This window comes from Mastigoproctus giganteus, chromosome 5 (assembly GCF_048544385.1).
Source record: "Mastigoproctus giganteus isolate SK-2022 chromosome 5, ASM4854438v1, whole genome shotgun sequence".
Taxonomy (NCBI): domain Eukaryota; kingdom Metazoa; phylum Arthropoda; class Arachnida; order Uropygi; family Thelyphonidae; genus Mastigoproctus; species Mastigoproctus giganteus.
Window position 1 is genome coordinate 24,885,081 of NC_143579.1, and position 13,632 is coordinate 24,898,712.

A 13,632-nucleotide genomic window follows, 5' to 3' on the forward strand; every position below is an offset into this window, starting at 1 on the left:
CAGATATTAAATATTATTTAATTCCCCTAAATTATAGTAATACAAATGGTACACAGTCCGACTAAAACACCCCACCAACATGCACACCTATAAAAAAATATTGTATTTCTTTGTGACTGTATATCTTATCTTGTCTCGTTCATTTTCTTGGAATTTCATTCCAGACAGACCCAGTTTTTGAAATAGCTGCCCTTTTGGAATGAGTATTATTCTCGCGTCCATTATTTTTTGCTTCTTTTTATTGTTTATGGTCATATGAAAAACCGACTTCAGAGTCTACCGCACGTAGTTTCTTATATTTACAATGGACTGCCGAATGGGCCCAAGTTAAATAAATCCATCTGTTTAAGACAGTGGAACGCGAGAAGACCGCCCACCTGAAAAACGCAACTTCGCAGGCAAGCCTCCGAACATTTGTTCAACATCGACACTACACGCTCAAGTGCTCATCAAAAGCAACATCAAGCTCTGTATAATTATCTTGCTCTCGGGGATGATCGCATGGCTGCTCCCTCGTCAAGTGTTTGAATCACATTAACAGCCAGGACTATAGCTCTAGCCGGCCCCACGTGGTTTTGACATGAATCTGTCAGGATACTGATAAATCTACGCCAGAAGCGTACGTAGGAGGAGCCAACACGTTCTCTTTCATTATTGGCCTCCTTTAACTTGACGTCAGATGTTTCTCTGAACGTACCACGTGGTACGCTTAGGTGACGACTGGGAACAGTCATGTTTGTTGATTAAGCCAATCTGACCGTGCCGTATTTGGCGAGAGCATATCCGCAATCGTTCTTGTCGAACCGCGTGTATGAGTTGTCTCCCTGCTTTCGCTTTGCACTCGCTGCAGGTTACGGCTCACGGCGCTACTGCTAGTTCTCTCGAGAAAGATATTTGTGTGCTGGAAAAAGCCGACGGAAGTACTACTTGGAAGTTACCAGTCGTAGCGTTGCTTGAATTGTATTGAAGGAGCGATCTGCTTGGCCGACGGACGATCCGAAGCTGCACGTTATGGATTAGCAAGGAAGTGGGAATGGATCGCGTACAGTATCAACGCCCTTTGGATCTCTGTGCACTGACATTGTGACCACAAACGCACGTCAAGGACGTCCGTGCTTGATTACCGGTCGTGTAAACGATAGCCAGCTAACGCTGTTTTCGGCCCACGGGCAAATAGCAAACCATTGTCATTGGCCCGCCAACTCTACATCGCGTCACGCCAAACCACACCGTCTTGTGTTCCCAGCATTCGCTTACAAAGCCTACTGTAGTGACAGGAACGTAAGCTCATCGTGGAATCTGTGGCTTGCCTTTGTTCTCCCTAATAGTGCTGTTTTGCAGAAAGAAAATACCACTTGTATTATCGAAGAGAAAAAAAAAAAAAAAAAAAGGAATAGCAGTTCCTTAAGTCTGTGTATAGCATATTCCTCATTCTGTGCCTCTTTGTTCGGATTTTATTACACATGTCCTATTGATTTTGATGATTCAAGATGTATCCATCTCGTCATCCTGTAAGTTCATCAGCCCTCTGTGGCGGTAACATTTATTTAATTTTTTATATATATTAAAGTGCACTTTAATAGAGTGCTAAGTGTTTTCCTAGATATTTATATGCTAAGTTTTTCGAAAACAGAACGTATATTGATTTATCAATAAAATAGTAAAAGTATTTCTGACAATTTCTTGTATTGATTTATCGTCATGCAATTGGAATTTAAGCTAAACGCACTTGTGCGCATGATCTCTTTAATTATTATTAAATGTTGTTAATACGAATTAATTTGAGATCTGCCACTAAAATTAATATTGATTCCATAATTAGAATTAATCTTATTTTTTTGTCTTAATTAAAACTTGGCAGCGTATAGAAAGCTAGGTGTTCAATGGACTAGGCCTAATTTGTTTGAATTACTATTTGTGACAGACAGACATATCGTACATAAACCAAGCGTGTAATTTATGATAATTTTTGGTATTTTCTATAGTTTATTAGTGTATACAAACTATCCCATAATTTGTTAGTATATATTCTTCATTTCATGTTTTTCTGCTTGAAATATTTCGCACAGGTGAATAACCTGTTTACTTTGTCTCTCTCTCTCTCTCTCTCCATAGGAATTCTGTGGAATTAAGCAGAGTTTTAATTTGTTTTAAAATTTATAATAGGTGTAAGCTGGCTTTCTGTAATGAAAGAATCAAATTATTTAACAGAGTAATATTTTTTATGCTTTGTTTTCATTCATCGTTGTCAAATATGACAGATCGTTTGAGTAGAGCGCCTTACTTTTTTTGAATTTTATTTTTGACTCAACTGTGTTTGGTGAACCAAAAGATAAAATACATATTCGGTGCCGAACAATAAAATATAAGCTGTAATTTAATCGGGATTCTTCCATTTGTAAATTGTTTATACTACCCCCGTGGTGTAGCAGTGAGTGAGAAACACGTGTTAGATGCTAGAGTGAATGATAACACAAGTTTCTTTTTTGTTGTGGGAGTTGGAGGATATTTTGGTCTTCTTATATAATTCCAAGAAGACATGCAAAACAAAGTCGATACTTTGTTGAATTACCAATTACGAAGGCGGCATTCCTGTTAATAAAATTACGTGTTTGGTTTCCTCGTGCACGTGGATAGTCTGAAATTACAGCGTGCAGTCGGCCCAGCAAATATTTTGTCAGCCAAGCACAGCATAATATCTGCTCCCTTATAAAAGGGAGAAAGGCTACCACCACATAACCTTTTAACGTATGAGGAAGAAAGGAGGCTATTACCCAAATGCGAGTGCTTATCTAAATTGGTTTGCTGCAGGTTTCTCTATCATCGAAGGAAACCGAGCGCGGAAAATTATGCTGATGTTCAAATCAAGTTTCCTCTATAGTTTATTCCAATATTATTCGAATCATCCTTTACCCTTGCCCTTAGCGAAAGGACGTGAATGTATGCAGCGTCAGTTTTACGTGGCGTGCACTAAACCCTAGTGCCATGTGCCGACAACGAACGAGATGGTTCCAATTATGGGCTAGGCTGCATGAATAGGGACACACGTACCATCGAGGAACATGCTTAAGTCCAATATTTGGTTTGGCTGAACGAATGACGCTTTGTTGAGTCACTCCCTCTCCCTGATCATATTGCAGCTGTATTGACTGTCAGAAGCCTGACACCACATTAGCCTTCAAGTAGTATAGCGTAATAAATTGCTCAACTCCTTATTATATAGAAATATAATTGCACTTTTTCCATTTACAACTATTATGCTATAGCTTTACGACCTTCTAAAATGGTTTTATTTATTTATTTCCTAATTGCGAACCGAATATTTGAAAACAAGAAAAGAAGGGCGGGGGACAAATAAGGTTGTCATTGAGGGATTTATTTTGGTGCGTGACTTTTTCCTTATAAAAAGGGCGTAAAACGAACAGAATATTGATTAATTCAAATAAAGAATAGAATGGAGATTCAAGCTAATAATATTACTGTATTTTAATAGTAAAGGAACGGAGAGAATTTTTTTATGAAGAAGCTATTATGAATTGGAGAAATTCAGTGCACCTTTATTAGCCATTAATCATAATAATCGAGAATAACATATGCAAGGTTGTGAGTATTCTCCATATTTTTATTTTACTGAAAAATTAGTCTCGATATCTCTTTTTGTTACTCCAAACACAAAAGATATTCGAACTAATAGTTCAGGTTCAATATGTATGGGTTGAAGTCTGGAAATACAGAAGATACGATTGATATTGGACTTGCATTTCTGTTGATTTGTAATTTTCAGGAAATACATGCAAAGGAAGTGGTTCCAAGAATAGAATTAAGCAGAATAAATTGAGGAAGAAGAAAATTTTTGTATGGTGGTGAGAATTCTGAGGACAAAAAAAAAAAAGGTGGTAATAATTATTTTGTTTTTTCTTTTGACTTAAATTCAGTTTGTTTGCTAGGGAAAATCCGTTGCTTCCCCACCTTTGTAGTCAGCGGGCTGTAACATCTACTTGACAGTGCACGGCTGAATTTTACCTGATTTGAAATTGCTTTATTTTGCACAGTAACACCTAAGACATGTACTTTGTAAACAAATATGTTTGTACAGGTGTTTGATACTAGACCCAAAATATGGGCAAATGTCACTAATGGCTGCCTTGAGAACAAATGCTGGTCACATTTATTGCATCGTGCTTTATGTTAATATGGAATTTTGTATATTATAAGGTAAAAGTGAATAATTTTTTTAAAGAACTTGCGTGCGATATTTTAAAAATTATTCTAAATCATCATTATTTTACAATAACGATTTAGAAATTGCTCTGTTAGGTGGCATGGAAAAAGACTAGTCTCAAACCTTATCAGTGGATTAAATGCCAAGAAGAGTATCAAATTGTCTGTCAAAAGAGGTAAATGCTTGCAAATAAAGTTAATATGACAATAAGAATTTTGATAACCAGTAACTATGGTGCCAGCAAAATGAAGTCTTTTCAAAATTGTAAGTTATTCGTTGACTTGCTTAAATTATATACTGTATTCTACTTTTTAATTTCCCTACACAGTAAAAAGTTCCTGACGTTGGCCTTGGCGGGGAGGGCTGTTTTCATCACAGTTTGTTAATTGGATACTGTGTATTTGGTATGCATAGTTTCTTTACAATAACAGTGAAAAATAATAAGGCAGGATCATCAATTTAGATCCATTCCCTTTTTTGCAGGACTGAAATAAGAAAGAAGGGTTTGCAATTAATAGATCAGTATACAGTTTTATTAACATAATTTGTGTTTATGCTGGAAGTTTAAACAAAGGAAAAAATACCATAGTTATTTTTGAAAATATGTGTATAATAGAAATCTAATATGATCGAGGTTTTACGTAATTGTGTATTCAAAGTTATTGCTGATTATATATCATTTGTATGGCATCTTGAAGATAATGTTTGAATTAAATAATGAACACTGCATTCGTTAGATTAAACTAGTGGGTTTAGTATTATCTGCACAATTACAGTATTCAGAAAATTCTACATCAGGTTAATTGTTAAAATAAGTAAAGAAAAAAACAAACTAATACAGTGCTGTAACATTTTAACTTTGACAAAAGGGGAACTCTGAAGTCACTGGTGTCTGTGAAGGGAATGCTATCTTCTTATCTTAGTCTGGGAAAAGCCTTTGTTGCTGAGACCCAGATTATCTGGTGAACTCTTTTGCCTCTCATTGGCAGATCTAAGATGTTTCATGAACAAGGTTATGACGACTTTCCTCTCTCAACCTTAGGTTTGTCTTTAACCACTCCGAGAGGTAGTGGCATTTCTGGTGGTGTGGCTTACAAACTGCGATTAAGTGAAAATTTCTGGAGTGTGTTAGCTGTGTGTAGGTTAATTTGTTTCCTTTAAAATGTTAATCCATTTTAATTTTACATTGATGGATCCTTGATTTCTATTGACTACTAAATTAATCTACCTAATTAGTCTTATATCAACAAGTATCTTCTTTCATCTTCTCAACTGTCAACCCATACACAGTACTAAGTACTTAATAACTTCCAATACCTTTCATGTTTGGGGGGTTTCATTTAAAAAAAAAAAATGGAGAAGGGACCTTATAAAAGACTTTGTTACACTGTCGGCACTTGTTATATCTGTTCACAGAGAGTATATGTGTGGTTCTTCCAGTTTAAATCAGTATGCTGCATCCAGGAAACTGCTATTTTGAAACTTTAGACATGTTTCCATTGTATGCTCTTTTGGTGTCATTCCTTTTTTTTCTTCCATGTTCTATACATCTGCCCAAAAGTATGTCAGCCACACTTGCAATCTACCTTGTAGCTACTGGGACACTATGTTTGTATCCTGATTGTATGTAGTAAATGATAAGCTGTTTTAGGTTCTTCTGGCCTGTGGAATAAGTGTCAACGTTGTATTTCTTGGCAGCTCAGGCTAAGTAATTGTTATCCAGTTACGAATGATATATTTGGTTTGGTTTTGCAAGACTATAGTGGGGACTCATCAAAGTGTTTTTTGGTGTTGGTAATGATGTGGTCTATGAGATGCTTTGGATAAAGATTCTGTGGAAGTATGCTCTTGATTGTACTGTAGCAAATTTGTTTCTAAGTCTGATCCTTTGTAAGACCTCGGAGCCTTTCCCGGTTAAGGTCAAGCCTTTTAGTATGATTGCTTTCGTACTGTGCATATGGTTGGATTTAAAATTCAGTAAGCTGTTGATTTATGAATTTGCTGTGGAATGTAGTATAAATGAGAGGCAGCCATTATTTTCAGTTTCAAGTTTGAATTTAATGTTTTAATTCTAGTTGTTCATATGGATAAACAGATCTTCCAAGCCATGGCACCAGATCAGTAGAACATTGTGAATCTGACCCATTGCTTGTGGCATAATTGTACTTGCACAGGGGTGCACTGCACCTGTGCACCAACGTTCAAGGGGCACCTGAAAACCTGAAGCATACATACAGAAGAAAATTTTAAATATGTCATTTTTCTGAATATGAACATGTTACTGAACTTTTGATGTGTGCATAATGCTTGGCTACTCTAAATTTTACTATATAAATTAACCCTTCAATAGTTTCATGAGATCCAGATGGACTCCAGCTTTTTTTACATGACTGTACTTTCTTGGTTAAAAAATTTCCCGAAAACACCGTTCACATTACCTTTCTAGGAAATTGTGCAGGACACATTCGTTTATTCTATTTATGAATGGAATTTTGAGGAGGAGAATTTTGAAGTAGGGTGCCAAATTGTGATTGGCACCCAGGTGCCACGTGACTAATTTGGGACAGTGGACCCTATTTGGGATTGTAAAATGTAGTCTGAAAGGTTTTATAAATTTTGGCTAGTTTGCGTGATGAATGGAAAGTAGGTTACGATGTGCTTGTCTCTTATATGTCCATAGTCAAAATAATGCTCTCTTGATGAGCATTCTCCATAGCTGTGATGGCAAACAATTGTACGTGTATTGGGAGGGGTGAACAGATAGAAAATATACTGGCATGTGACCACTGTCAGGTCCAGTTGGATTTTTTTTATGGGAAAGGCACAGCATAATGGTAATGATATATTTCTAGGGGCAGCCCACTTTACCTGGTTGGGGAGGGGAACTGGACCTGAACTTGGATTTCAAGGACCCTACCCAGTGTCCAGATGATATTGACAGTAATTGGAAATTGATATAAGATATGCAGTACTTGCTCCAGTTTACTCAGACTCCTGGATCAGCCATGGAAAATGGCCATACAAAAAAAAAAAAAAAAGTATTGGGTGCATTTATTGGTGAAACCATACATATAGCTGTGCACATAATAATGTAGTGAGCAAAAAATCTTATTGGAATCTTTCAAGTATTGTTACCTTTTTTTATTATAATAATAAAGACCTAAGTCAATTTTTTGCGGTGCACAATAGCCTTAGAAGCTGATTCGCCATAACTCCTAATAACCAACCAACCAACCAGATTTTTGCTATGGCATGTGAAAACTTACATTTTTGTTTCAGCTTATTTTTGGCATGCAAGGCTATTGTGAACTATTAGCTTTGATTTTGAATGAAGTTTTGGTCATCTAATGAAGTATTATTATTACTTCATGCAGTGAAGCCGCATCTTTATAAGGAAGTAATAAACCGAAATCTGAATAAGCCTATTAGATTTTGAAGGCGTTTTCAATATCTAATAGGCTTTTCAGATTGTGAAGGCTTTCCTTTAATTAAGGGATTTACTCAGAAGTCAAGTGTATCCCAACATTGTCATAAAACATAAACTTTATATTAACTTCATATTCAACTTTATATTATCATATAACGTCCACATGATTATATCAACTTTTAACCACTTAAGGCCATCTTGGCAGGGTCTGCCATGTGACCACTGTCAGATCCAGTTGAATTTTTCTTTGGGGAAGGCGTAACATAAATGTATTTTGATATCACCATAATGATATAATTAGGATAATATCACTCAGAACCAGGTTTACCCATTTGTCAGTTCTGATGAAATTACGACAGTGTTTTCTATGTCAAAACTGGCCACTCTGTCAGACACAAGTATAAGGACAGAACAGAGAAGTGGGTATTACTTGAATAATTACTCCCTAAGATTGCTTCAAAGCACATCATTATCTACAAGTACTGTAGAATAATTTTCCTGTGTTGTTAACCTCCCCTTCAAAATTCAGATTGTGGATCCACTCTTATACAGGCATATATTTGCATGAAACTTCACATAATATATCACAATCTGGTTCAAATAAGCATTTGTTAATTATGTTTCCTGCATTCAGCTTATGAATGATGCTGTCATAATAGTTTTTAAAGTTGGTTAGAACAAGATTTTTTTACTTTTACAACCCTTATTAAAACAAAAAAAAAATGGGGCCGTCTTAAGAAAACCCTTTTTAACTAGATATTGTTTTCTTAATCATTGCTTCAATTTTCCCTATCACCGAAGTTGTAGTTATGTGTCATTCTTAGGTCATGGGGTTTTATCAATGATATATAGGAATTTTGCTAGCAGGGAAAAGGAGGTGATTATCCCTCTGTATAAGGCAATGGTCAGGCCACACCTTGAGTACTGCGTACAGGTCTGGAGGCCTCATTTTAGGAAGGATGTAGATTTACTTGAGCTTGTACAGAGAAGGGCAACAAGATTGGTGAGGGGAATGAAGGGATCCTCTTATCAAGAGGCTTAAGTTCTGCAAATTGCAGTGGCTGGAGACTAGGCACTTGCGCGGTGATCTGATTGAGGTGTATAAGGCCTTGAATGGGTTCAGCACGCTGAATTCTGATGGGATCCTTCCACTTGTTCAGATTACGAACCTAAGGGGGCATAAATTCAAATTAAGAAAAGACAGATGTAGATTAGATGTGCGGAAATTTGCCTTTAGCCAGCGGGTGGTTAATTGCTGGAACAAACTTCCATCTGTTGTTGTGGAAGCTGATAGGTTGAATAAATTTAAGGAGGAACTGGACAGGCATTTGGAATGGCGTGATTTTTTTTTTTTTTTTTTTTGGCTGATGCTGCATAAGCTCATACATTTGCTTTCTTGCATCACATGCCACTACTACTACTACATCCTTTGTGAATTGGTGACACGTTGCCACTTTTCCAATCCAAGGGAATCATCCGTAAGTCTATTGAAGTCCTTGTGATTGACCTTAATGGTTTGGTGCATTCCCTTGCTGCTTCCATTAAAAAAAAAAAAACTTAGTATATGTAGTCTGGATCAGGTTTCTTAGTTGCCTTTAAGCTCAAATGCTTTCAAGTAAACAATCCACAGTAATTTAAATATCACAGATTTACAGGGATGCTGAGAACCAGCATGGGCTCTTGAGCAAACAGCCTCACCAGGCCAGCCAACCCTTCCCAGTAGGAAGGCCTGGACTCCAATTTCAGGGCCCCTACACAAGCTCCAGGCCTTCAGCAGCCCCCAGCACTCCTGGCTACATCAGCTGGATATAAATGACTTCTCTTTACCTATAATGGAAAATCTGATTTGCCTTTTCTTTGTGTTTATGTATGTGTCAATCTTTTCCCCATATTTTGCTCTTTTAAATAAATCTTTATTGATTGTACCATGGCCCATAAATAACAAAGGAAAAGATGCATTATATCCATCATGGGAGGAAGCCAGGGACTAACAGGAAGCATATGTCATATATAATAAGGGGGCCCACTTTTCTAGTTACAGCACTGGCTTTCACGGTCCCCTTTCCTAAAAGTAAACCTTTTCTCCTTTAACAACTGAGACTTCACTTGTCATCAACCTTAGCATTCCATGTTCACTCTCCCAACAGAGGGTGTGGGGGACTGATTTTGTCTGTTATAGATTAGAGCTTATATATGTAGATAGAATGGACAAATCATGCTCTTCTTCTTTTGGTCTGTAGCATACAACCCCCTCATTTTTCCTGCACATCCTATTATCTGCTTTCTTGTGTCACATGTCTCTACTAATGCTAATTCTATCTCGCACTATACAGCCTGAAAGCTGGCATATGTTAGTTCCAAATCCAAGAATGCCCTTGTTATGCACAGGCTATTTCTGACAAATATCATGATTCCCAACCCTGCCTTCCACTTTCCTGCCTATCCTTCCTAAATACATTGTAATTGTACATCTCATAGTGAAATTCATTGTCTACTGTTTCTAGGTGACACCAAGTTCCCATTATGTCAGTTTTCCCAGCCAGGAATTCTAACTCACTCATTTTATTGATAACTCTCCTGAAATTGTTATAAACACAGTTTAGATTAAATGCTCAAGTACTGTTTACATCCTCTTGACACATCCCTTAAAGCTATTTAAGTTTGTGTTGCATTGGCAGTAGCCTCCTGTTCATTCAAAACATTGCTGTTCTTGGCATATCTTTTCAAGATCAGAGATCTTGTGCAAGAACCCTTGTTTGTATAAATATTGCTTTGACCCCTAGTATAGTTTCTAATATGTATATCAGACATTTATTGTATATACTTGTTTACCATGTGTGGCAGAGGATGCTTGTTTTCTTTATGGCACAATTAAATGTGTGGTACTGCTGCATTTAATTGCTGACTTAATTTTTAAAACTGTCTACTCTCCCAGACACAGGTACAAAGTTTTGTGTACTTACAGAGAAAAAAAGATTTATTTTTGTTTTACTTCATAATATTCATGCTGAAAGAGGACCATTAGTTTCTTTGTTATAGCCTACACATAATGCTCAGTTAATGCCGTACCTTTTGCAACATTACAGTATATATTAACATTTTTCATGAATTTAAAAGTTGTATATTAAATATGCTTAATCATTTTTTTATCCTTCTTTTATCATTGTCTTGCATCTTTGAATAATAAATATTTTATGTGAGGACACATCTAAAATTATGTAATGCAAGTCATTGTGAAAATTATTTTCGCTGTAACAAAAGACTTTTCATGAACATAATACCATTTAATTAATCACCTGTATTATAAATCAATGTGGCCATGCTTTTAATTTGCTTAATTAAAACTTCTGTTAAGAATGCATATACCAATACATTGAAATGTGAAAAACAATTTATGAATTAAAAAATTTAATTTAAAAAAATTTTATGAACAAAAGATTTATGAATTCTTTTGAGAAATTGCATGATAAATGACAAGCTTAGTTTGTATTTTGTGAGAAATGGCAAATAAATGGTTGGACAATTACTTTTTTTTTTTTTTTTTTTTTAAATTCCAGCTGACACATATTATAGAACAAGAACAGTGTACTAAATAGGGGCATACTTATAAATTTGTGGGCCTAGGAAAAAAACATCCATTCAATGGACCTTACACAAAATATCTGTATATGGGTCCCTACAAAAAGGCCCAGGGAAAAAATTTAAACTAATTAATGGTCAAAACACTAATTTGAGACTTTTTTTTTTTTTTTTTAATTTAAAAATGATGTAATGACCTGTTATCTTCACTTATCAGTAATCTCATTGTCTAGGCATAAATTCTGTCAATGATGCTCAGTAGTTGTAATTAGTACTATGGATTTGATTACTGTAAACACAAGAAGTGTCCTATTATTAGGAGGGGGGCGCATTGAAATGAGGATGAGTCAAATGGAAATTGTTTAAATTTGATTACCTAAAATTACATTGTGCACTACAATGGTGCTTCATTTAAATTTAATGAGTATTTAATGTAATGAATTTAGATATTGGTATGAATGTTACTACCAAACAATAAGGCATTGTTGGCTGCCCTGCATACATAGGGAGGATTAACATTGGCAACATGTGAGAAAGTTTTACTTCCTCACATGTTGCCAATACCAGCAAAAAAATAAATAAATAAAATAAAAATAAATTGCTGACTTTGTTTTGCCCATTCCTGCCAATGAATTTTCTAAATCTTTTTTAAGTTTATTTAAACTAGCCACTTCCACAACACTGGGAATGAATTACTGAATTTATTCTAGTAATCAATTACTGAGTGATGTGTGGCAGCAGAGACAAGGTGTATTCACAGTTATGGATGTATCCAAGCTGGTGTAGTGCATTATTATTTAGAACATTTTATGCTGGAGAGATACTCTCCAGCATAAATTCACTGTCATGTGGAAAAAGATGTATATTTCATGGCCATAAACATATGAAAGGGCAAATCATTACCACAAAAGAAGGAACTCTGGAAGGTGACCCTCACCCATAAGCTTACTTGCTGGCACAGAATAAAATGTTTTGGGAGATAATGCCATCATAGCAGATCAGTGCACAACAGTTGTAGCTATGTAGCTGGATATCAGTTGCAGGTATGCCTATGTCATCATACAACTTGAAGTGGATGAAAACAGAAGCATGTGCAAATAGAATTGTCTGTGCACCTACCATAATATTAAGTGGAATGAAGCAACTTCTTGGATTGCATAATGATTGGAGGAAATGGGGTGCAGGTACTTTGAACCAGAGAACAACTGTGCAGTGTAGAGTGGAAATATTGTTAATCGACCTGCTACAGCCAAAAAAATATGAAAATTTTGAAAGCAGTGGGAAGGTTATGCTCTTGCTGTTGTTTGACTCAGAGAGACTTCTTGTGTTGTTTCATTTTATGTTCAAAGGTGAAACAGTCAACTCAACATTACACACAAGTCCTCAAAGTTTATTTGCAATGTTCCATTAAAAACAGGAAACCCAGATGTTTGATAGTTTCATTTTGTTATACAACAATGCATGAATACATGCAGTTCAGTACACTGTGGCAGTCACCCTGAAACTACACTGGGAAGTGATTGAACACCTTCCATCCATAGTGAAGAGTAATCTTGCAGGATATTGGTTTCATATGGTTGTTGAAGTGAAAGCTGTCAAAGAGTGGGTCTAATAGCAGCCAAAAAAGACTTGTGTACATGTATAAAAAAATCTGGTGTGCAGATTGGATAAATTCCTAAGCTGTGTCAGAGAATATTTTTAAACTAAAGTACTGGTGATTAGTAAAAAAAAAAAAAAAGTTTTCATTAGATTTGCCATTGTATATTTAAATGCTAAGTGATAGCTATATTACTCCCAGAGAAGTGATGAACAGTTTTTAGCTGTTAATTTCATTTTGCTATGGTTTGCAGAAAATAATAAAAAAAATTTTGAAATTGACTTAAACTTCAGTGTGTGTAGAGGAGGTTAGGGTGGAGAAAATCTGCAAGTAATAAATAAAATTGATATTTATGACTAGTCCTTCTGGGACATATTGATATAATGGAGCAATTCATTTTAAAGTTTCACAAAACTTATATGGACCAATGTCCTTCATTGATATGATTCTATCATGAGATTGAAGGATGGTGGATCATATATGGATTAATGCTATCTTGGTACCTATTACAGTTGGTTTTTTGGAAGACATTGGATAAACTGCAGCATCTTATTTAATTTGAGGTCAGGGACTATACTATAATGATATTTGTTAGTGAAATAGTACTGTGCTTAGTACAGTTATCAGATGCAGCATACCATATTTTGATGTTTCGTGTGCTATTCATGGAGTTTGTTGAATAGCAGCAATAGAATTTCATCACAATTCTTATATAACCTGAATCATTTAGATTTCTACAAAGGCAGCTAAGACTATTGATAAATTGTTTACATATACTAAATAGGAGATTTCTTTGGGGAATCTGAC

At 35.7% G+C, this 13,632-nt stretch overlaps 1 protein-coding gene across 2 annotated transcripts in view; it reads left to right on the top strand.

The window, feature by feature from the left end:
* Positions 1 to 771: 771 nt before the first annotated feature.
* Positions 772 to 13,632, top strand: part of LOC150085247 (transducin-like enhancer protein 4) — a 328,990-nt gene continuing 316,129 nt past the window's right edge. For both annotated transcript variants that reach the window (XM_090373931.1, XM_090373932.1), the window contains exon 1: positions 772 to 1,511. In XM_090373931.1, coding sequence (XP_090230057.1) covers positions 1,491 to 1,511 — 21 coding nt within the window. In that variant the 5' untranslated portion in view covers positions 772 to 1,490. The remainder of the gene's footprint in view (positions 1,512 to 13,632) is intronic.